At 44.6% G+C, this 23,547-nt stretch overlaps 1 protein-coding gene across 1 annotated transcript in view; it reads right to left on the bottom strand.

Annotated features, from left to right (window-relative positions):
* The window catches only part of HYDIN (HYDIN axonemal central pair apparatus protein), a 589,624-nt gene that overhangs the window by 137,072 nt on the left and 429,005 nt on the right, over positions 1–23,547 (bottom strand). Inside the window, 10 exon segments of the mRNA XM_043981230.1 lie at positions 3,078–3,240; positions 5,082–5,321; positions 7,501–7,650; positions 9,319–9,510; positions 9,649–9,776; positions 10,336–10,472; positions 10,895–11,019; positions 11,882–12,015; positions 16,354–16,531; positions 20,997–21,134. Coding sequence (XP_043837165.1) covers positions 3,078–3,240; positions 5,082–5,321; positions 7,501–7,650; positions 9,319–9,510; positions 9,649–9,776; positions 10,336–10,472; positions 10,895–11,019; positions 11,882–12,015; positions 16,354–16,531; positions 20,997–21,134 — 1,585 coding nt within the window.

Here is a 23,547-nt window from a genome sequence, read left to right on the forward strand (position 1 = left end):
ATGGGGGAGACAGAGACACAGAGACAGATGGAGAGACAGAGACAGAGAAAGAGAGAGAAACATACATGGGGGAACAGAGACAGAGACAGAGAGAGATAGAGAGAGAGACAAAGATGGGGGAGACAGAGACACAGAGACAGATGGAGAGACAGAGACAGAGAAAGAGAGAGAAACATACATGGGGGAACAGAGACAGAGACAGAGAGAGAAATATGGGAGGAGACAGAGACAGATGGAGAGACAGAGACAGAGAGAGATAGAGAGACAGAGAAACATGGGGGGGCGGGGACAGAGAGAGACAGAGAGAAACATACATGGGGGAACAGAGACAGAGAGAGACAGAGATAGAGAGAGAGACAAAGATGGGGGGAGACAGAGACACAGAGACAGATGGAGAGACAGAGACAGAGAAAGAGAGAGAAACATACATGGGGGAACAGAGACAGAGACAGAGAGAGATAGAGAGAGAGACAAAGATGGGGGAGACAGAGACACAGAGACAGATGGAGAGACAGAGACAGAGAAAGAGAGAGAAACATACATGGGGGAACAGAGACAGAGACAGAGAGAGAAATATGGGAGGAGACAGAGACAGATGGAGAGACAGAGACAGAGAGAGATAGAGAGACAGAGAAACATGGGGAGGCGGGGACAGAGAGAGACAGACAGAAAGAGAGAGAAACATACATGGGGGAACAGAGACAGACAGAGACAGAGACAGAGATAAATAGAGAGAGAAAGATGGGGGAGACAGAGACACAGGGACGGAGAGACAGAGAAAGATGGGGGGCGGGGACAGAGAGAGACAGACAGAGGCAGAGAGAGAGAAACATACATGGGGGGACAGAGACAGAGAGAGAGAAAGATAGGGGGAGACAGAGACACAGAGACAGATGGAGAGACAGAAGAGAGAGATAGAGAGAGACAGAGAAACATGGGGGGAGGGGAGAGACAGAGAGAAAGTTATTGACAGTGCTGTTGGCTTTAATATAGAAAGCAAAGGAAAGCAAAGACAGGAAGCCATTCCAAATGCTTCTTTCTGCCCCGGGGCACACGTTAAGGGGCTGGCCCTGCATCATCTTCAGGCAGCTTACGAGCAACAAGGGCAAACACTCCACTCTCTGTATTAGGTTTTGTAACAACTGTTTCCATAACTGTGTGAGTTATGGGTCCTGGGCACAGACCTGGCTGAGACTCTGGGCCCATCCAGCCAACCTCCTCATTTTTACAGAGAAGGAGACTGAGGCCCAACATGGTGAAATGATTCACAAAAGTAGTCAATGTCTGGGGTGGGATTTGAACCCAGACCCTGACTCTATATCCAGGAATGCTCCCTTCTGTCCTGCCTCCAGCATGAGAGCCAGTGGATAGGTGGTACAGTGGGTCAGGCTCTGAGCTCATAGTCAGGAAGACCTGAGTTCAAATCCTGTCTCAGACACTTATTAGCTGTGTGACCCTGGGCAAGTCACTTATCTCTCCCTCTGTTGTCTTTATGTAAAAGTGGGATAATAACAGTCCCTACTATTATTGTCCGAATCAAATGACATAACATTGGATAGAACACTTTGTAAAGCTTTAATCACTATATAAGATGCTAGCTATTATTATTACAAATGTGGAGCTGGTAAGGGCTTGAGAGGGCTCACTAGCATGAATGGGGTACCACACTGATGTGCCGGGGGCAGATGCGGAATACCACTAAGAAAAGCTGGCCTAGGACTGTGAGAATAGCCCAAGGGATGTGAAGCCCTGTGCCGGGGCTTAAGAGGGCAAGGTGGGGCCCAGCTGCCCAGGAGGCACAGCAGGGACTTTCCCTGTTTCCCTTCCTCACCTCAAGCCCATTTTCCTCTCCTCTGGGTTCTTGCCCACCAGGTAGGAGACTAGGAGGGCTGGGAAAAAGACGTTGGGCAGACTGGAGAGTAGGGTTAAAATTGGTAACGCTTCAGTTTTGGGGGGCTTACTTATCTTTGTTTTGAAGGGGAATGGATTCCCTGGAGCTTGGGAAATGGAATGGATTCTGTCTTGTGAAACACCAGGCTGGCCATGACCCTGACATCCCCTCCCCACCACTACCCTTCTGCCCCTTTCATTTGTGTGGATGGGCATCCACACCTGTGATAGCATCTCTATGGGGGATAGATATGAGCAATTCAGAGATGACTTGTAATACTCAGGAACGGGCTGAGCTCAATACCAGGTTAAAGGTCCTGGAAGGAAATACTGAGCATCCCAAAAATCTTAGTGCTGTTTCAAGCTTTTTGATAACAGAAAACCAAGTTACTGCCAAGCACGATTGACTACGGGCTTGGCACTGACTGTATAATGTGTTCAGAGAACCAGCCTTGACTTCCGGACATTGAATAGAACAAATGTGGTACAGAGGGAATCCTGGAAAGAGACGTGATTCTGGAGGGTGGTGAGAATGAAAGGTCTCTTCCTGAGGAAATGACTTTACGGAAGAGGTTGGCCCGATCCTCTTGCAGCTCCGGAGCTGATCAGAACCTCTTCCAGAGGGAACATGGATGCATGCTTTTAATCATACGCCACCCCACGGCTGTATTTCTAAATTCACTCCTTTTCTTTGCAAATAATCCTCAAAAGAGCACACTGGCCTTCATGAAAGGGTGTGGCCGAGGATGGGGAAGAAAAAGAGGGATTGGATTCTCCTATGGGGACGCCCAGCAAGAAATGAGAGAGATTTAACATCGAAGGTTGGGCTGCCCAACAGTGTTGGGATCCAACTACTCAGAAATGTGAGCCGGACCCTTGGACATTCAGAGTACTCAGGACACACTGGGCAGACCCCAGAAGCAGGTCTTCAAGAATCAAAGGAGCCTCACAGGGCAGGGATGGGGGTGGGAAGGGGGAGAATAAGGGAAAGAGGGCATGGAAACTTGCCAGGGAGGCTTCCCTCAAGCCGGGGTTGGCTGGCTGCTAGTGGGGTCTCCCTCCTCATTCCCCTCTCCTGCTGCTGCGGTCCCAAACAGAAGTGCTGGGAAGCATGAGGACAGAAGTTAGGCTGCCCGGTGTCGACTCTGCGCCACCCTCCGCCCTTGCCTCTGCTGTTGGGGTCTTACTATTTTCTTGTCCATACTCCACAGGCCTGTTCTTCTGTTCTTCCCTAAGACGCATTAATTCCTTATAATACTCGGTCACTTCAGGGGGCAATTTCTCTCCTGGGGCTCGAGGTGGGAGGAGAAGAGTATTACATGCATCATAACCTTTCAGGTTTCGAAGAATCTATAGCGAGTGGGAAGAAAAGTATAGTTTTATCTCTCAGATACCCCGCCCCAAAATTGTACTTATTCAAATGTGAAGGTCTTTAATATCTAGGTGAGCTCTTATCAGTCATTTGTTCCCACCATGGTTTTGTTTCTCAAAGGCCTTTCCCAAGGACTGTGGTTTTTTTCCCCAGAGTGCTCAGGGTTTCAAGGCAGGTGGGATTCTCAAATCCTGGAAAAACTCAGAAAGTAGAGCTTTTTGGTGTAATGGGACCCTTACTTCTCTTCACTTGAATACTGAGCATTTCATCTCTGAAACACCATTTCCCAGGGATTTATTAGTTAACCCACATTATATTCATATATATATTTTAGTGAGGCAATTGAGATTAAGTGACTTGCCCAAAGTCACACAGCTAGTAAGTGTTAAGTGTCTGAGGTCGGATTTGAACTCAGGTCCTCCTGAATCCAGGGCCTGTGCTCTATCCACTGTGCCACCTAGCTGCCCCCATCTATATTTTTATAGCTGGAGAGACCAAGAGTTGATGAGAGGTCTTTAAGAGTATTAAATCAGGGGCAGCTAGGTGGCACAGTGGATAGAGCACCGGCCCTGGATTCAGGAGGACCTGAGTTCAAATCCGCCCTCAGACACTTAACACTTACTAGCTGTGTGACTTTGGGCAAGTCACTTAATCCCAATTGCCTCCACCCCCCCCCCCAAAGAGTGTTAAATCATTGTTTATGTTGGGAGTCTGGGGAGCAAGCCAGGGGTCAACAAGTCAGGGGTCCTGCCTCAATGTCCATGACCTGTTTCTGGTTCTTGTCCATATAAAGAAGATGGGGACTATAACTCAGCACACACAAAACGTCTTCTCTAGGAGATGGTATAGAACATGTTGTGTACTCCTGGATGGATTCTCCAGACAGGTGTGGTCTGACACAAAGTCGTGATTTCTGACCACTGGGCCTGTGGCTACTGTCCTGTGTATTTTTCACACAGGCATGAGTCCTTTGTGGCATGAGGGTTGGGAACTGTTTCCTTTGCTAGCTTAAGAGCACCCTGGTTGACCTTGTAGCTGGATAAGCTAGAGGCCAGGGATGGCTGGGTTGGCCCCTGACTACATAACATAAATGTCTTGTTCACACTGAGCTCTTAATTGTCATCCCAGGGCCTTTCTTCAGGTTCCATCTCGCTCTTACAGCAAATGCCGCAAGACAACTAGGTGGTATAGTGGCTAGAACACCAGCCCTGAAGTCAGGAGGACCTGAGTTCAAATCCAACCTCAGACGTTTACTAGCTGTGTGACCCTGGGCAAGTCACTCACTTAACCCCAAATGCCTTCAAAAAAAAAAAAAAGAAAGAAAGAAAATGCCAGAGCTAACCTCCCCTTGATGCTTTTGCTTTCTCCTTCCTGGACTTTTCTAATGCCCTATTCTCGGGCTTCTCTTTTTTCTGATGCCTCCTTCTCAGTTTCCTTTGCTGGTTCCTCTCTTCACAGCCCCACCCCTAGCTGCCCCTCTCTCCAGACAGGTGCATTTCCGAGGTTCTCTCCTGAGCTCTCTTCTATTCTCCTTCTATTGGCTCCTCCAGGTGGTTCAGTAAACATTTATTGAATGCATGAATTGCCCTAACTAGTTTCCATGAAGTTTCTGGATGGATTTTTAAAAATTGGTAATTAGGATTTTTTTCCTTCCCGAGATGAACTTGCTCTCTGAAACCTAGATTCGGGCATGTTTATTTACATCCCAATCCCCACGAGATGCCTTTAGTCTCTTTCACAAGCACCATCATTTGAGCTGCCAGGGGCATGCAGGAAACTGATTTACTACAAGCCTGGAATGGATGTGGGCTTTTCTTACCTTCTCTTCTAAAAGATATTCCTGATCAAATTCTAGGGAGTAAAACTCAATGGGAAAGTTGCACGGATTCTTCACTGTGATCTCTGCCTCATCCCCAGCAGCAAAAGGCAGCAAAGGCCCCAGCTCTAGAACAGAGGGGCTGAAATCCAGACGGGGCTCCAGTCCGTAACCCTGGACAAGCAACGGCAGCTTCTGTGAGCTGTGAGCGATATTCACAGTCAGACATTGGCTATAGAATTTCTGGGGAGGCAAAAGGACAGAGACAGAAAATCACAATCAAAAGGAAAATCTTGAGATATCTTTCTGCTTCCTGCTGTGGGAAGCCCAAACCTGATGGATGCTTTGAACTGGTCTGTCATTAGATATGGTAGAAAACCTTTCAAATTAAATTGTACTGGAATGCAGGGTGAAAGAAATGGCGGGAGGTATAAGATCTGGGTAAGCCACTGACCCTGTCCTCACAGAGCTTACATAGAAGGGGCCAAGGCAGAGACCCATGAACTATAACACACAATATTACAGAGTAAATTTTTGAGAGAGTGGCATAACAAAGTGCCTGGGGAGGGGCGTCAGTGAGGTGGCTTTTGGACTGAGCTTTAAATGTTAGGTAGGAGTTCAATGGGCAAAGGGGAGGAGGAGAGGGAAGTCATTCCAGGCATCAGGAACATAGGGGTTATTAGAAGCGATGCAGCTATAGGGTGAGAATGGAGAGCTGGAGGTAGAAGAGGTTTTCCAGTCAGGCATCACTCTAAGAAAAGGAAGGGGGAAGAAGAAGCACTATGGGAGTCCATTCTCACTTGTTATCTACTTTAGTCTGAGTCAACATGTAGTTGATAGAAGGCTAGCCTTGGGATCAGAAGTCCTGGTTTCAAGTCCTACCCCAGACACACACTTGTATGATGGGAAAGTCACTTAAATTCTCAGTGACTCAGACAATTCTCTAAGACTAAAATTTACAGACAACTTGCTGATATATATCAGTGGACCTAATTTTAAAAAAATACAGGGGGCAGCTAGGTGGCACAGTGGATTAAAATACCGGCCCTGGATTCAGGAGGACCCGAGTTCAAATCCAGCCTCAGACACTTGAGACTTAATAACTGTGTGACCTTGGGCAAGTCGCTTAATTCTCATTGCCCTACCAAAAAAAAAAAAAAAAAAGACACCATTTTTCTGTTCTGTTTTAATTAAAGGCTTTGCTATTTAACTTATAGTTCCTAGTCTGTTTGCAGAAAATACACTGCATGGGAGTTTGAGCCATATTTGTCGAATTATGATTACCCCCAAACACTCCACATTGAATCTGGGGTAGTGAAGGGTTCCAGAGTCATTGGGTATCTATCATATATGATCTGGGAGTTGTTTCTAGAAAGGTGGTAGCTAAAGCTGCTAAGAGAGAAAGAGAAGAAAAGAGGTACAAAGACAGACTGTTGGGAGAAAAGCTCCAGGAGGTTGGGAAGAGAATGAGGAGTCAACCAAGAGATGGGGAAACAGCGGCTGGAGAAGCCAAGCAAGGCAGTGAGTAACCAGGACATCAGGAGAGTATAGAAAGCTAATTAAGGGTTGAGTAGGATGAGAACTGAAAGACTTGGTGTTCAGGCCATTGGTGACCTCTGAGAATATCCCCTCAACTAGAGGTGGTGGGAGCCAGTGGAATTGTTGGAAAGAGAAAACTTTTTGAAGAAACTGAACACTGAAAGGAGGCAAGAATCAGGTGGAGATGTAGTCCCTCGGGTGTACTTTACATGTGGGTCACCCGAAAACTATCCAGGTTCAGTATACACTGTGAGTCACCATCCACTCTTTTACCAACTAACCAGAGAATACATTAATTTAAAGCTAGCAATGCTTAATTAATTAGGATAAGAAAATAAATGACAAGAAAGATACCACCCGTACACACAGGAGCATATTCTGACAGGAGAAGGGGCACACACAAGGACCTTACATGGCTAGGAAACAAGTGTGGAGGACACAAATGTAGGGAACACACATGGCTCAGGACTCAGCTCAGCCAGGGCAATTTGTGTTCCCAAGGTGGTATACCATTTGGAACCTTTCTCTAGCTCTGATGAAGAGTTGCCAGTGCATTGTTGGTGTTACTAAGAAGCAAGTTCATTTCTCTGTGAGCTCTGAGGTTCTTTGCTGAGCTGTTCTACCATTCGCTGGTCTTCAGCTGCTCTATGGTTCCTTCCTCCACAACAGAGGGGATCACTTCAGCTCTTTTAACTAATAGTCCCAGGGCCCATTTCAGCTCCTTTGTGATTCAGCCAGCTATCACTTTTCTCCAGTATTGACTGGGACAATTCAGCCCTTTATCTAAATTATAGTCAGAGTTCCTTTTGACTCTAATATTTTTCTTGGATAGGGAAGTTGGGTGAATCTATGATGAGGGGATTTCTTTCATTCCCTATCATACCTCTTCTGAAGGCATAAATTTGACCTGCACGTTGGTGAGGTCTCCGGTCGCCAGGACTCCGGACATAGGCAGGACATCAAAGGCCTGAGGCTTTGGCTTTAATTCTGCCCGTAGCTTCCTCCTTAAGTATTTTGGCATGCGTTTGTCCAGCTGGTATTTGGGGGAAAAAATCAGCCAATGAGATCCATTTTCATAGAGAATAGACCAATCTTCTTTGGTTGGTGGAGAAACAATTAGGCATTATATGACCCTAATGCATTCCCCAGAATAGCAAATCAAGCATGGATATAGCAATCCTGGTTTGATAGAAACAAGATTTCTCCATGCAAAGTAAAAAAAAATCCATTTTCTATATTTTAATAGGACGACAACAGCACCCAAAGTACATTACGATGCACATGGCTCCAAACGTGGCTCTGCTGACCATCCCTCTCCCTTTGGACCTTCTTGCCTTCTAGGGCTATGGACATCACTCTGCTTCTCCTCCTGCCTGATTGATCCTCCCCTGTCTCCTTCTCTGGTTCCTCCCATTTCTTACAAGTATATGTTTTTCTGAGGTTCCATCCACAGCCCTCTTTTCTCTTCTATGTTCTGGGACAATCTCTTCTTCATCCTAATGGTCACAGGGTACTGTCCCTTGGACAACCTGCTGGCACCTCTAATTCAAGGGAACAAAGGCTGTTCTTTCTTTTAAATCAATGCCTCCTTCTGATTTCCCTATTCATCTTAACTGTACCAACATTCTGAATCATCCAGGCACAAGATCTTGGAGTCATCTGTGCTTTCTCTCTCCCCTCTCCCTTCTGGTTCAATTAAATGGCAAATTCCATCATTACTATCCCTAGTAAAGATTTTTGCATCGCAGGACCTTGAACAGTGTCCCCCACACAGCTGGAGCACTGAATTAATATTTAGATGAATTGAATCTTTCTTACTTTTTCATTTCCAGGCTCTCATTATATCCAAATGATCCTTCTAATCACTTTCTTTCTTTCTTTCTTTTTTTTGCGGGGCAATAAGGGTTAAGTGACTTGCCCAGGGTCACATAGGTAGTGTCAAGTGCCTGAGGCTGGATTTGAACTCAGGTCCTCCTGAACGCAGGGCCAGTGTTTTATTCACTGCGCCACTTAGCTGCCCCCCTCACTTTCTTTTCTAATCAATCCTAGACCCTGTTGCCAAATTAATCTTCCAGAACCTTATCCCTGGTCATGCCACTCTCCTCTTAAACATTTTTTTCCCACTAGCTCCCATCTCTCTGCACTGAACTAAATGCAAACTTATATTCTTGACACTGTGAGCCTTCTACAACATCTACCAACCATAGTAGGTAGAGCGTTTGACTTGAGGTCAGGAAGATCTGAGTTCCAATCCTTCCTCAGACACTAGCTGTGCAACCTGGGCAAGTTATAGCTTCCCTTATCTATCTCGGATTCCTCATCTGCAAACGATGATAATAACAGCACTTACCTCCCAGGGTTGTTGTGATCAAATACGATTGTATGCATGTAATCATGTACAGACATGCACATATATATGTATATTCATGTGTACACGCACATGTGTGTACACACGTATACAGTGCTTTACACACTTCAAAGGGCTATAAGATATTAGCTATTATGATCTCTTATGGTACTTGGCACAGTCTTTACATGACAGTTATTGGCGTTAGGCCTCTTATTCCTCCCCTTTGCTTATTTCGGTATCTCCCACAGTGCCTAGAACAAGGACTTTGGACGGGAAAAAGCTCAGCAGATATTTAATGAGTGGGTGCTTTGGTGCTGGAAAAGGACTCCCCGAGTTTGCCCCTCTGGTTACCTTTGAGACCTGCTTGGGGTTAGAGATAAACCATTCGCAGGGGACCGGCAGCTCATTGTGAAGCTGGACGGTCGCCACCTGGCACTGTCCGCACTGGATGGTGTCAAACTCGAACTTGTCATGAGATAAGGACAGCGACGGTATGGTCACCCTGGCGCGCAGGCAGATGTGCAGCGTCGGCCCGCCGAAGACCTAGAGGGAACAGAAGGTCAGGTTGGCGTGTCCCCTCGCTGGAAGGGAGACTGACTGAGCAAGGACAATGGACAACCCCGACTGAGTGTCGGGTGATGGGAGTGAACTCCCCATCCGAGTCTGAGCCCTCCACCTCACCTTGATAGGCAGAATCACTTCTTTGCTTCCGACAGGAACATTGGCCGCTTGCGGATCACATCTCACTTCAAATGCTTCTGTCTCACAAAAAGGCAGATTCTTCACACGGTCGAGCTGTATGCTAAAGCCTGGACCAGAAGGATAAGGAAAGGTTAAGGTGCAGGGGAAAGGCTAAGCCTTTGGCGGGGGGGGGGGGGGGGGGGGGGGGGGGGGGGTTGAAAGAGGGATCTTCCCAGCATTCATTTGGAGCCAGGCATCAGCAATCAGCATTCTGGAGCTGCCAGAGGCCTCAGGGGGTCCTCTGGTCCAACCCATACTTGGGAAAGAGGGGCTCTTGGCCGTTTCTGAAAGTCTAGTAAGGCCCCTTCTCAGAAGAATGTTTAAAATGCATTAAATAAAGTACATAGGATTTTTGAGGAAACCAGTTCTATTGAAACATGGCCATCAAAATGCCAAGTAACCAAGTCCCTGGACTCTAAGCGAAGCTTTATTTAGAGGCGTTTCCTCTACATCCTGCCCATGTGGTCATCCAGGCTTCACTTCAGAGAAGAACTTGTGAGACCGGGACTGCACTGAGGACACGGTGGCACTGAGTGTCCTACGAGGCACAGGGTGAATGGATCACCAGTGCCATCTCTGGAACAAAGAGTGGGCACAAAGCCCCTCCTGACAACACTGGTGTGTTACCTGAGTCATGAAGGACACTCTTTTCTGCGTGGAAAGACACGGGCAAATTGCTGGTGTTGGTGATCTTGACAATGTGGGTGCGGACGTCACCGAGGATAATGTAGCCAAAGTCCAGGATGTACTCCGGAAGGTGAGCCCTGAAATGGTGAATGGCATTGGTCACGTGAGCTTGGCCTCGCCTAGGACACTGCTCACACCCGGAGAGCTAGTAAGTGGGAAAGAATATGGTCCTAGTTTCTGTCACGCTGTTCTCATGAACTGAAAGTCTCATCTGGACAGTCCACAGATTTGTACTGTCCTCATGTGATATTTACCAAATGCCTTCATGTGCCTGTGTCTGTACCTGATGATAGGCCTGGTGCATTAATAAATGCTTATTGACTGACTGACAGAGCCAAAGCTTTCTGGCTTTGGAGCTGAGTTTCAAATCCCTCTGGTTAACTTGATGTCAGATCATGTCTGACACCAGGGAATAAGTCTATATTTAGGTTTCACTCACCTTCCTCTAGACGCGTCAACTGCCACAATCTGAAAAACAATAAGCAGAGAGACAACTCACTTGAGCAATCTCCGGCGAGATCGATAACTGAAGAAAGATTCCTCCAGGTTGAGCAACTTCTGCTGGTCTAGAGCGTGATGCTGGATGATCAGCCGCTCCACTTCCATCTGGAGCTGGACGTCTAACTAGAACAAGAGAAAACAAGAGACAGTTGCTCCTTCGTGCATCCTTAGCTGTCTCAGACATCCAAGGACTGGCACTGGCATCAAAGACTGTGGCTTTGGAGTGGCTAGATTCTGAATGGAGACTGAGAATCTAGGAAGAAAGAGAGGCCAAAGGAAACCCACGTTCAGAGGCCACGAGACCAGATGATGGTCTGATTCTTACAGAAATCTTTATATAAATAGTCTGTGCGAGTTTGGGGCAAGTCATTCCTTCTCTTTGGATGTATGTCTTCTTTATAAAATGAGGGGCTTGAGGTAGATAATGTCTCTTACAGCATCCTGAAGTTGTCTTCCAGGGGCAGAAGGAAGAGAATGTTAGCAGTGAAGCAGACATTATGATGTGAGGAGTTTGCTCAGGGGAAGCCTTGGAATGCCAACAGATTATTGGAAGTTTTAACTCTGTTCAGTCACCATTGGAAACAACAATAATGGTGATGAGGAAAAGTGCGAGTTGTTTTTATACTTTTTCTGAGGAATATGGAAGGTTTCCTCGGCATATCTTATTCACTTTTAGAAAATCCCAGAGTCATAAATGGATTTCTTTTACCCCAACTGGAATCCTGTATGCACCCTGGGAGTAGTGTCCTTAGTGATGTTCCTTGTGAAGAAACACACACACACACACATTTTGGTATATTTATAGACAACATTAGTTCATTCTTTCACCTGGCTCTGTCATAAATTCCTAGACATGTTAAATAAGAGAGGCATATAAATGTGTGCATATGAATATGTGAGTGTGTAGGGGTATGTGGCTGAGACTGAGTGTGCCCCTGTGCATACACGCACACAGATGTTCTGCAAAGGGAACAGCTGTCCTTACGTGGCTTGCCAGGCACTCCTCCTCAGACGTGGTCTCAGTTGCGGGATCTGGGTAGATTGACAGCTCATCCTTGCTGAGTTCCCTCCCTAGATTTTTCCTGGCCTCTCTCAATATCTCCTCGTATTTTTCATTCCCTGTGAGTTAGAGAGGGGGGGGGGAGAAAAAGCAGGGTCAGGAAAGAAGTGAGAATTGTGCCCCCAATATCAGCTCACATCTCAGAAGGGGTTGAGAGGAAAATAAACTTTCTTCCTACTCTTCCCCTGCAGTATTGTTTTACCTGAAGTTTGGAATAGAAGGTAAAGAGCTGGGGGCAGCTAGATGGTGCAGTGGATAGAGCATTGGCCTTGGAGTCAGGAGGACCTGAGTTCAAGTCCGACCTCAGACACTTAATACTTACTAGCTGTGTGACCCTGGGCAAGTCACTTAACCCCAATTGCCTCACTAAAAAAAAAAAAAAAAAAAAAAAAAAAAAAGAAGGTAAAGAGCTAAACCAGGAGCTCTTAATCAAATGTTGGGTAAATTTTAGGGGGGCCCATGAACTTGGCTACAAGAAAATGACATCTTTATTTTTACCAACTTTTTCACTGAAATTTAGCATTTCCTTCAATTCTGAATATAGGCAGCAAGGTCACCAAGAAGAACTTACAGCTATTTACTGATCCCAGACAGGTGCAAATATCTAGAAATGTGGTTTACATTTGTCACTGCTTCAAAATTCCTGTAATTCCTCTAGCCGCTGTTAAGTCACACATGATAAAGGTCTTCTTATCTACACACTATTTTAATATAATTGGGTTTCCTTTGTATTTTACTTTGTGATTTTAAACACATGATCCTAAGAAGGGGTTCAGACTGCCAGAGGGGCCTGTAACACAACAAAAAAAGGCTAAGGACCCCTTCTAAATTTACTTGTAGGGACCACGAGGTGGAACTATGCAGATTGACTGAGTAATGCTTAAAAACTTAATTAAACAAGATGGTAGTGAGGCCAAAACAAAGTGAGTAATGATGCTGAAAATCTGGGAAGTGTAGACAGCCAATACGGCTATTTTAGATATTCCCCCAACACCTTTTGCAGGCTTTTTTTTTTTTTTTTGCAAGGTTTTCCCTCCCTGATACATGAATTGAAAGTAGTTATAATTTCACTCTAGAAATGTAAATATAATTGGGTTTGAGATATGCTCTTGTTTATGCTAATGTGAAGAGGTAGAAGACTACAGTTGGATTCCATGCCATGGCGGGGGAAATAAAACCCAAAAAACTGGTGCAGTCGGGGAGGGCTGTAGAGGTGACAGAATTTGGGTTTTTTTTTTGAGAAACTGAGTTCAAAAGAACATGAAGAGGGGCAGCTAGGTGGCACAGTGGATAGAGCACCAGCCCTGGACTCAGAAGTACCTGAGTTCAAATCCAGCCTCAGACACTTAACACTTGCTAGCTGTGTGACCCTGGGCAAGTCACTTAACCCCAATTGCCTCACTAAAAAAACACAACACAACAAAACAAAAAGAACATGAAGAGCAAAATAACTTCTGTTATGCCATTGTTCTTAGTCCAGTGTCAGGAAAGGGAGCATCTAGCTTGGGGACATTCTATGGGCTGGACTCGGGAGCATTTGAGTTGGGGTTTGGGGAGCTGAGAGGAGAGAAGTTTGGGCCTGGATGTATACAATGCCCAGCACATAGTAGGTGCTTTTTGACTTAACTTTAGTAGTAGAACTGGGGCCAAGATCCAAACTACTTTGCTTCCTCAGTGACCATAAAAGCTCTGATTTGTACTGGCTGGTGACAAAATAAAACTTAGAGCCCCTGTTTTCCAGAGCAAGCAAGCTGTGTCCTGAGCTTGGCAGGACAACAATCCTTTGTGATCACCCTCTGCATGATCTCACCCTCTGAGCTAGTCACATAATTCACCAGGTGTTCTATGATCAAAGACAAGCACTGGACAAATTCAGGAAGACCTGCAATGAATTAAACTTGTCACATTCTTGTTGCTCTCTTATTGTCAGGGCAGCAACTAGTATAAGTACTGAGATCTCCCCCCACTATGGGTGGGACCCTGGCACATGTATCCTCCTTGCTTGCAAGCCTTTTCCCTCACTTTGTTGTTTTTCTTTTTTTTTATGAGGCAACTGGGGGTTAAGTGACTTGCTCAGGGCCACACAGCTAGTAATTGTTAAGTGTCTGAGGCCGGATTTGAACTCAGGTCCTCCTGACTCCAGGGCCGGTGCTCCATCTACTCCCTCACTTTGAAAATAAAACTTCTCTTAAATTTCTGATTTGTCTATTTCTGGCCTGCTCTGTTTGGCTCCAGCCATTCACAGGTTAGAGACCAGTTCTGATCCAGTTGACATTTTGGTGGCAGAGGTGGGATAGGACATGGAAACAGGCCAACTGGACCTTCCAGAACCAGCAGGAGTGGACTAGGCACCACTGGAGATTTCTCTGGAGAATACATGAGGCATCTTCCTACTCCAATCCATCCCAAGCTCTCACCTTTGATGACTGCCTTTTCTTTGTGAGGAAAAACCCCTGGGATCCCCCGGTGACTCATCTCAGGTCACTCTGGTAAGATGGCTATGCTTTCATAACGGCATGCCAGTACACCTCTGGTTAAATTGGCAAACAGCATGTCTCTGTTGTTTTTTTTTTCCTCTGCACACCTCTGGTTAAATTGGCAAACAGTGTGCCTCTGTTTTTTTTTTTCCTCTGCACACCTCTGGTTAAAATTTGCAAACTGTGTGCTTTCTGTTGAACCAGTTAAAATTAGATTGAGATTGTAACTGCATGCTTTGTGAAACTGTGGTCTAATCTGTCTTTGTGGAACGCTGCCTGAGTTTGTTGTTGAAGGGGGTTTGTGGGAAACTACGAGTTTCTGTCTGTTTGTATCTGTCCTGTCATTTTGTCTGTGTGAATGTAAAATGTCTGTGTCCTGTTTGTGCTGTTTGTAGATTTTGTACCCTTGAAGGATTTAAAATACAACCAGCCAGAAAAATTTCTAAGGGCTATAGTTAAAGAGTTTAGGATGTTGGGAGAGATTAATGAATATTCCTATTTGAAGTGATTGTCTCAGTAAGCAGTACTAACTCCCACTTTAAGCTTTCTTTGGGAGACTAGGTTATAAGAAAAGAGGAAAAACCTGCAAAACACTTTTTGTCAATTCAGCATTGGCCAAGGTGGAAGTACAGAAATAAGATCGGATAATCAAAGTTTGTAAAACTGCTAAAAAGATCTTAGCAGATTCTGGAGGTTTGGAGATTAATCATTAAGGAGTTTGAAGATTAATCATTTTAAGATGTAGGGGAGAACTCCCGGGGTTTGTGGTAATTCCAGGAATTCACTCCCTCCTGAAATATCTGAGTAAGTTTTGGGGTACCACTCTGTAGAATTTGTTTTAAGGAAAAATAAGGACTAAAAAGTAGATGGCATTTTCCCCTTCCCCTGAAGGTTGATAGCTTTATTGTTCTAGGGCAATGAAGCAAGGCAGCTAGTTTGGAAGTAATCTCAGAGTAAAGAAAGAAAAAAAATAGGTCAAGGTTTGCACTTTACAACAACTGCTTGTTAACCCATCCTTGAAAGATTGTTTGAACTAAAGATCACTTTGATCAGAGACCCCTCTCATCTCAGATCAGATTCCCAAATGCAAGTGTTGAAAAAAGTGCTGGGAAAATGTAGGGAAAGTTAAATGATATTCTCGTTGCAGAAATTTATTCGCTATGTAATCTTAGGCAAGTTATCTTACTCTGCCCTAGTTTCCTGATCTGTAAAGAGGAAAATAATAATGGTACCCACCTCCTAAGGTTGTTGTTAAATCAAAATGATATGATTAGGGCAGCTAGGTGGCACAGTGGATAGAGCACTGGCCCTGGATTCAGGAGGATCTGAGTTCAAATCCAGCCTCAGACACTTGACACAACTAGCTACGTGACCTTGGGCAAGTCACTTAACCCCAACTGCCTCACCAAAAAAAATGATATGATTGTACAATGCTTAACACAGTGACCAGCATATGCTAAGCACATTATTATTTCTTTAATTGGGTGTAATTGTTCCATGCCTGATAACTTTAAAAGTGGTTTTAAAATGCCAAATCCCACAGTGATGCCAGATTTGGCCATAGAAAAGCTTCTGAACGTTGGACTTATGGGGCACCATTGTTGTTATTGTTGTAATGTTGCAGAAGGGATGGGGAAAGGAACTAAGTAGCAGTGGAGAATCCACCGGAGCGGGTGGGACCCAAACTGTCCAGTGGGTCTTCTCTTTGGGGGCTTCCCTCGAGGACATCTGGGCATACATTTATGAATTCAATGGATAACTGTTCAGTTCTTTGTTCCTTTTATTGTCATGTGTGTAGTCACTATGAAGGAGGAGAATCAAGTATTTTACCAAATCATTGGGCCATCCTTCCTCACTAAGAGTCACCAGAAAATATCATTTTCCATTCTCGGACAATCCCTTGACCGAGATGTTGGATACCTTTGATGTTCCTTGGGAGATCCAGGCAGATCCGGGGAAAGATCCCCTCTCCCCTCAGGGTGAGGGTCTCTGGTTCCAGATGGGCAATCTGGACCTGAAAACTGGTCTCAAAGACCTCTGGTACTCCAGGCAGGTAATAAACCTTTAACACCTGCTCTTTCTGTGATTCGATGAACCCCTACAATAGACCAGAGAGAGCAAGAATAAACTATGGAATAAGGCCATGAATCAGCTCATCCAGAGGAATGATGAGAAAATTAACAGAGAGGATTCTTATTAGTGGGATATTTAAAGAGAAAGAACAGAATTAGGTCATGAAAGAAGGCAGCACAGCCCGGGTCTGCTCTGGGCAGGAAGAAAACTGGAGCTAATTCAACAGAGTGGTGATCTTCAAACCAGTTTGTCAGACTGCAAAGCTTTGCAATGAGCATTGCTCCTGGCCTTGGTCTCCGTGTGGCAGGCTAGGATGCCAGGGAGAGGGTCTAGCCCTATGGTTCATAGACTACAGAATCTCAGAGCTGGGCAGGAGCTCAGGGATCTACTGTACAAATGATGATGTGCTGTCACTCAGCTCTCCTTGAGAACCTCTAGAGATGGGGAACTCACTGCCACTGGAGGTAGCATGGCTACTTGTAGAGGCCTCCCAGTATCTTCCACCCATTGGTCCTGCTTCTTCCCCACTTTTGTACCCTTACCATTTGTTGTCCTTCAGATGTACGCTGGATTGTCCTTCCTAAAATATGGGCACCAAAAACAGAGCCAGTATTCTGGAGGTGGTTTTACCAGGGCAGAGTAATTTTAGCTGCTATTGCAGTTAAGGGGCAACGAGGTAGTGCAGTAGATAGAGCGCCAGGCCTGGAGTCACGAAGCCTCTTCTTCCTGAGTTCAAATCTGACCTCAGACACTTCCTAATTGTGTGACCCTGGGAAAGTCACTTCACCTTGTTTGCCTCAGTTTCCACATTTGTCAAATGAGCAGGAGAAGGAAAAGGCAAGCTATCCCAGTATTGATGGAGGAGGCCAGAAGGGTTAACTGAGAAACTAAGACCTGAGTAACCAGAGGGTTTGAGTCCCTGTCAACAAACTATTTACAGAAGCCTAAGGAAACAGTAGCCAGGGATTAATAATACTGGTTGACAGGAAACAGAAACTGTACCTAGAAACCAGATCTTAAAGTAAAGAGATATCCTAAACAGAGAGACCCTCGGACTCTGACAAGTTTAAACAGGTCTTATGAACATGTACAGAAAGACCAAATGTGTTCTTAAGTTCACCTTATGGCATTTAAAACCCCAAAACACACCCCTAGTGAGAAAGGTACCCGTCTTGGGGGACATCTTAGGACCCCAGGAATTCCAAAATAGAATGTGAACTTCCCACAAGGAGGAGACTAAGATAATGAGGAAGTCGCCCACATTTTTCACTATAAATATAACCATTTCCATCTCCTTAACCGAGACACCTTTCTCCTTTGGGGTGTTGTATTGTTAAGGATAATGTTCGGATTCGCTCCTACAAAAAAAAAATGACACTCCAACACCAGGGTGAAGAAAATGAAATTTAATGAGTATTATAGTACAGGAAAAGAGATATTAGTTTTGCAACAGCAATAAAGTAAGCAGCTTAACAATGTAACTATTAAAGCAAAAGTGACCACTATGTAGAGATTTAAAGAGAAATACATCACCAAATGGGGGAAGTACCAACTCCTGGGTCCAATTGGCTGGGGGTCCCGGTACAGCCTCCCAGAGTCCTGATTGGGAATATCCCGGGCAGAGCGTCCTCTCCACGGGTGAGACTCCAAAGAGGTGAGGGCTTACTTTGACTTATATAGTACCTTAAACAAGTGGCTTGAAGCCACCAATAGCAGCTTGTATGATGAGCTAATTTTATGATTGACACCAAGTGAGTTCATGCAGGATCGCTGCCAGAGAAGTTGGAATAAATTTTTAGTTTCTCAGGACATACTCCTGAGGAAGAGCCAACCCCCCAGGACTACTCCTGGAATTGTTTATAGTCCCTAGGAATGGCTAGTTCCTGGGAACCTTAGGCAGTTAATCAGGGAAATATGCCTAGAAGGGACCTGGCCAGGATCCCAGCAGGGTATCCTCCTTCGCGTTCCCACTCTCGGTCAAAACAGGGGCAATTTCCCACATTAAGCTATAGCTAGAGTTAGCAGAAAACATCTTACAGGCTTGTGAGCTAGGCCTATGCCTGGATGATCTTCTAATATCAAGGGGACGCTTTGCCTGGGATATTCCCAGTCAGGACTCTGGGAGGCTGTACCGGGACCCCCAGCCAACTGGACCCAGGAGTTGGTGCTTCCCCGATTTGGTGACGTATTTCTCTTTAAATCTCTACATAGTGGTCACTTTTGCTTTAATAGTTACATTGTTAAGCTGCTTACTTTATTGCTGTTGCAAAACTAATATCTCTTTTCCTGTACTATAATACTCATTAAATTTAACTTTTTTTCACCTGGTGTTGGAGTGTCATTTTTTTTTTATAGGAGCGAATCCAAACATTATCCTTAACAATACAGGTGTTTTCCCCGTGGCCATCACAGTCTTTTAATAAAACTGGAAACTGTTGTCGAGTCTTGTCTTTGGGACACCTCACGATCAATTTGATTAATTAAATCCAACCCTACATCAGTATCTCTGCCAAGAAATCTCACAAACAGAGGGGCACAGAGAGTCAGACAAATGAAATGACTGAACAACAAAGTTCACGTCATGAGGAAAAAAATTATTAATAATGGATTTCTTGGGGGAATCCCAAGATCAATTTATCAGTCCTTCCCCCTACCACCCCCCTACTCCAGAAAGTCCAGTTCTCTTTGAGAAACTATCTTATTTGGGACAAACCCAAGGGCACAAAAGAACTAGAGATAGATTCTTTTGTCTAGCTCAGTGAAGGACTGATGGGTTCAAACCACACCTAGATAATGGACTTTACCTTAAGCAACTTGAGTGAAGGTCTTTTGCATTCTTTTCCCTGATGTCCTCTGTAGCGTTCATTTTAATGTAGACCACCTTCAAATCATGTCCTCCAGTGGAATTGAATGATGCTAACCAATTATCTTTGATCAATGTATTATTACCCACCTCTATCAAAAAAGGATAAAAATCCTGGGAAGAGGCCAGGAGATCTCTTGGCACTTGGCTCTCCCTCTTAGGACAACATAAGTCTGGTAGGTCTGGTGGGTCTTCTCATCTCTCTGAGACCACCACATACTATCTGCATGGATCTTTGGGGGCTTTTCTCTGGCTTATGCCAACTCCTATGCTGAAGCTCTCTCCCTCCTTTCTCTATGATGTGGACTGAGGCCATGAGAAGTCAGGGAGACTCGTGGTCAATTCTTTACTGGTATGTAATATTAATAAATAGCCATGTGCTCACTGCCAAAACTGGTATCGATACAGATATGGGGTTGGGACATATGGAAGAATTAAGGGACTATTAAAGTTTAAACTGGCCAACTAGCTATCAGGACAGACACACCAAAGAAGTAAGGGAGATTAAATTGTATAGCAGGAAAGTCAGTTAGGTGTGGCTACTACCTGAGCTAGGAGACAGGAGTATCATTCCAAAAGAAAATGTTCCCTGACTCTTGGGAATCTTCCCCCTATCCCACCCACAAAGGGAACTTTCCATAGTCAGGTGGTCACCCCATCCATCCCCCCACCATCCATCCTCTATAAAGGCTTTGGCCTCCCTTCCCATGAGGAGAAATGAGCCTCAGAGAATCATGTTGTCTTTAAGCCATTTTCTTCCCTTGAGAGAAGTCTTTGACTTCCCCCTTGGTCACTTTCTCTTGCGCCCAAATAAAAGACTATTTTATTTTAATTAGATTGTGTGGGAGAGGGTGTAATTCTCTAAAGAGGAATACCTAAGAACTCCCCACCACCTATTTCCTCTATGACAATGCCAATATTAGTTACTTTTAAAAACACAATATTTTCCTACAATTTGCCACTCTTCTGCTGGTAATCTTGATCAATGTTTTCCAGTCTACTTCACAAATAGTACGGACCATTGAAAATAAGGTCAATCAGATTTGGTCCCTTCCACTGCTTTCTGCAACCAATTTGTCAACATAATTTACTGGGATTTTCATTCTTGGAGATACTTGGTCGAGAATAGCTTGGACAAAATGACCTCTGAGGTCCTTTCCAACTCTGAGATTCTATAATTCTGTGAATTAGAATTAGAATGATCTGGATAGACAATGGGCTAAAACAAAAGCCTTAAGAGGCTCAAAAGTGAATTGTTGGCCTGATACCTTCAAGGGAAGGGAAGAGGAATGAAAATTATTTCCATTTGAGGGAAAATGGCTGGCTAAGGAGAAAATTAAAGGTGGGAATAAGAGAAATCAAAGTAGATCGATTGAAAGATCCTAAATTAATTTTGTTTTTAAAAATATGTTTCATCTTATAAAAGCATATTCTGTTCCTCCAATAGTTAAGGATTCAGCATATTTACCACAATCCTACACATCTGGGAAACATGCACATGCAGGCAGGCACACACGCACACATACACGCACACTTGCACACACACACATATCTTGGGATGTGGCATGTCGGCTTTCTCTGCCCACAGGATGGATCGCTCGTCTATCCTGGTTGTACAGGGACTTACCGAGCGAGGCAGTATCAGCGGCACTCCAGGCTGAGGGCTGTCTAAAGAGTGCTGGCTCCCATTCAGAACTTTGAATTCAAAGCCAACTTTGCCCACGTTCTTCAGGTTGAGTTCACTCTCCATGACATGGTCAAACAGCTTGGGAAGATAAGAGGGAAAGTGATTAATTAGCACCATTAGGAAGCCTGTTAGACATTACCCCATGCACTGACTATGTGCCAGGCCCTGTGTTAAGCTCTGAAGATACAAAAAAGGCCCTGCCCCAAGAGGAGCTCACATCCAAATGGGGGGATCCATGTGCAGTAGAGGGAAGGTGATCTCAGAAGGAAAGGCACTAGCGGCTGGGGGGAGGGGGGAGTTGGCAGCTCCACTGGGAAGTCTAAATGGTTTGGTTCACCAAGCCAAGAGGGTCTATTGCTTCTAGAGTGAGAACCGGATTTCAGATATAGCCAGAAACATGCATGCATGTGTGTGTGTGCATATGCACATATACTGTGCATATATATAATGTATGTATGTGTATTTGTATGTATGTCGATGTACACACACTGAGGGGTACTATGGGGGAGCCAGTCAATTAATCAACAAGCATTTATTAAGCACCTACAATGTACCTGGCACTGAGGACATATAAGAAGAAACAAGCCTCAGTTCTCAAGGAACCAGACCATATTTATTAATGTCTATAAAGAATAAATACAAGATAGTTTAGGGAAGCACAGGACTAGTGTTGGTAGGGATCAGAAAAGGCTTCATGTAGAAGGTGGCACTTGAGCAGAATTAGAAAGGAAGTGACTGAGGCTTAGGGAATATCAAAGAATCAAGGGACTATTAAAGTTTAGCTTGGTCAACTAGCTATCCTAAGAAATAAGGTGAGATAAAATTCTATAGTAGGAACGTTAGTTAGGCAAGGTTACTTACCTGAGCTAGGAAAAAGAGATAACTCCAGAGGTCAAGACTATCGTTCCCTCCCTGCCCCCCCCCCCAAAAAAATCCCCCTGACTCTGAGGAATCTTTCCCACCCACCCCCACTCCCCAAAGGAACTTTCCATTTTCAGGTGGCCACTCCATCTATCCTCTATAAAAGTTTTTGCCTTCCTTCTGGTTCTGGGAGGAAGATTTCTAAGCCATCTCCCCTTGAAGCTAAGTCTTTGACTTTCCTCTTGGTCACTTTCTCTAGCACCCAATAAAAGACCATTTTAATTCTAATTGGGCTGTGTGCTGAGAGTGTAATTTTTTTTTTAGTGTAATTCTTTACAGAGGAATACCTAAGGACCCCCACACCACCTACTTTCCCATGACAGGAAGGAAGGAAGGAAGGAAAAATGGAGGGAGGGAGGGAGGAAGGAAGGGAAAGAAGGAAGAGAAAGAAGGAGGGAGGGAGGGAGGAAGGGAGAAAGGAAGCTTTTAAAGTGGAGGCTAGTAGAGATGACCAGTACAATGGCATACAAGGAAGTAGCAGCAGTAGTTTTAACTCCTAAACCTAACAGATTTTTGCTATTCCTTACTAGACTTGGAATTAGTAAAGCAGAGTTCAGTGCAACCTCAGATATTTATTAGCTGTGTGATTCTGAGCCAGTCATTTAAACTCTGTCAGCCTCAGTTTCCTCAATGTAAAATGGGGACAATCATACAGCCTACCTCTCAGGGTTGTTGTGAGGATCAAATGAGATGACATTGGTGAAGTAATTTGCAAATTGTAAAGCGCTATTTAAATATGATGATGATTATTCTTGACCTCTCTTCAGCTTTTGACACCATTTACCCATCCTTTTCCTAGGTATCTTTCTTCTTTTGGCTTCCATGACACTATCTCTGTTGGTTTTCCTCCTGCCTATCTGACCATCATCTTCATTTTGTTTTATCATCATTCATCTTCCATTCCCTAAGCACTGGCAACTGCACTCTCTGTTCTTGCCTCTCCCTCTCTCCCTTCCTCCTTTGCTTCTTCCCTCCTCTCTATCTTGGTGATCTCAATTACCTTCTAGGAGTTCAATAACCAATTCTATACAGATTATTCCCTAATCCACAAATCTCTCTAGCACTAAATTCTGTCCTGAACTCTAGGCTCATGCCACTGGCATCCTGAGCTCTCTATGTTCCAAAGAGAATTCATGATCCTGCCCCCCTAAACCATATCTCTTCCTAACTTTCCTGTAACCACTGGAAGTCCCAGTAACAATTCAGGTTGATAGATATACAGCCCCTCCCTTGACTCTTCCTTTTCATCATCTCTCCCCCCCCCCCAACTCCTAATTGGTTGCCAAGTCTGGTTGACCTATACAACACCTCTTGCCTTAGTCCTTCTATCTCTACTCAAATGGCCACCACCCTAGTATAGGGCCTTTACAGCCTCTCATCTAGACTCTTAAAATAACCTCTTAGCTAATCTCCCTACTTTTAATTTCTCCCTTTTCCATTCCCTTCTTCACACAGCTGCCAAAATAATTTTCCTAAAGGATATAGATGTAACCATAGCAATCACCTGATTTAAAAACCGTCAGTGGGTTTCTGTTGCCCCTAGGATAAAATAGACATTCTTCGGTCCTGG

The sequence above is a fragment of the Dromiciops gliroides genome, chromosome 2, assembly GCF_019393635.1.
Source record: "Dromiciops gliroides isolate mDroGli1 chromosome 2, mDroGli1.pri, whole genome shotgun sequence".
Lineage (NCBI taxonomy): Eukaryota > Metazoa > Chordata > Mammalia > Microbiotheria > Microbiotheriidae > Dromiciops > Dromiciops gliroides.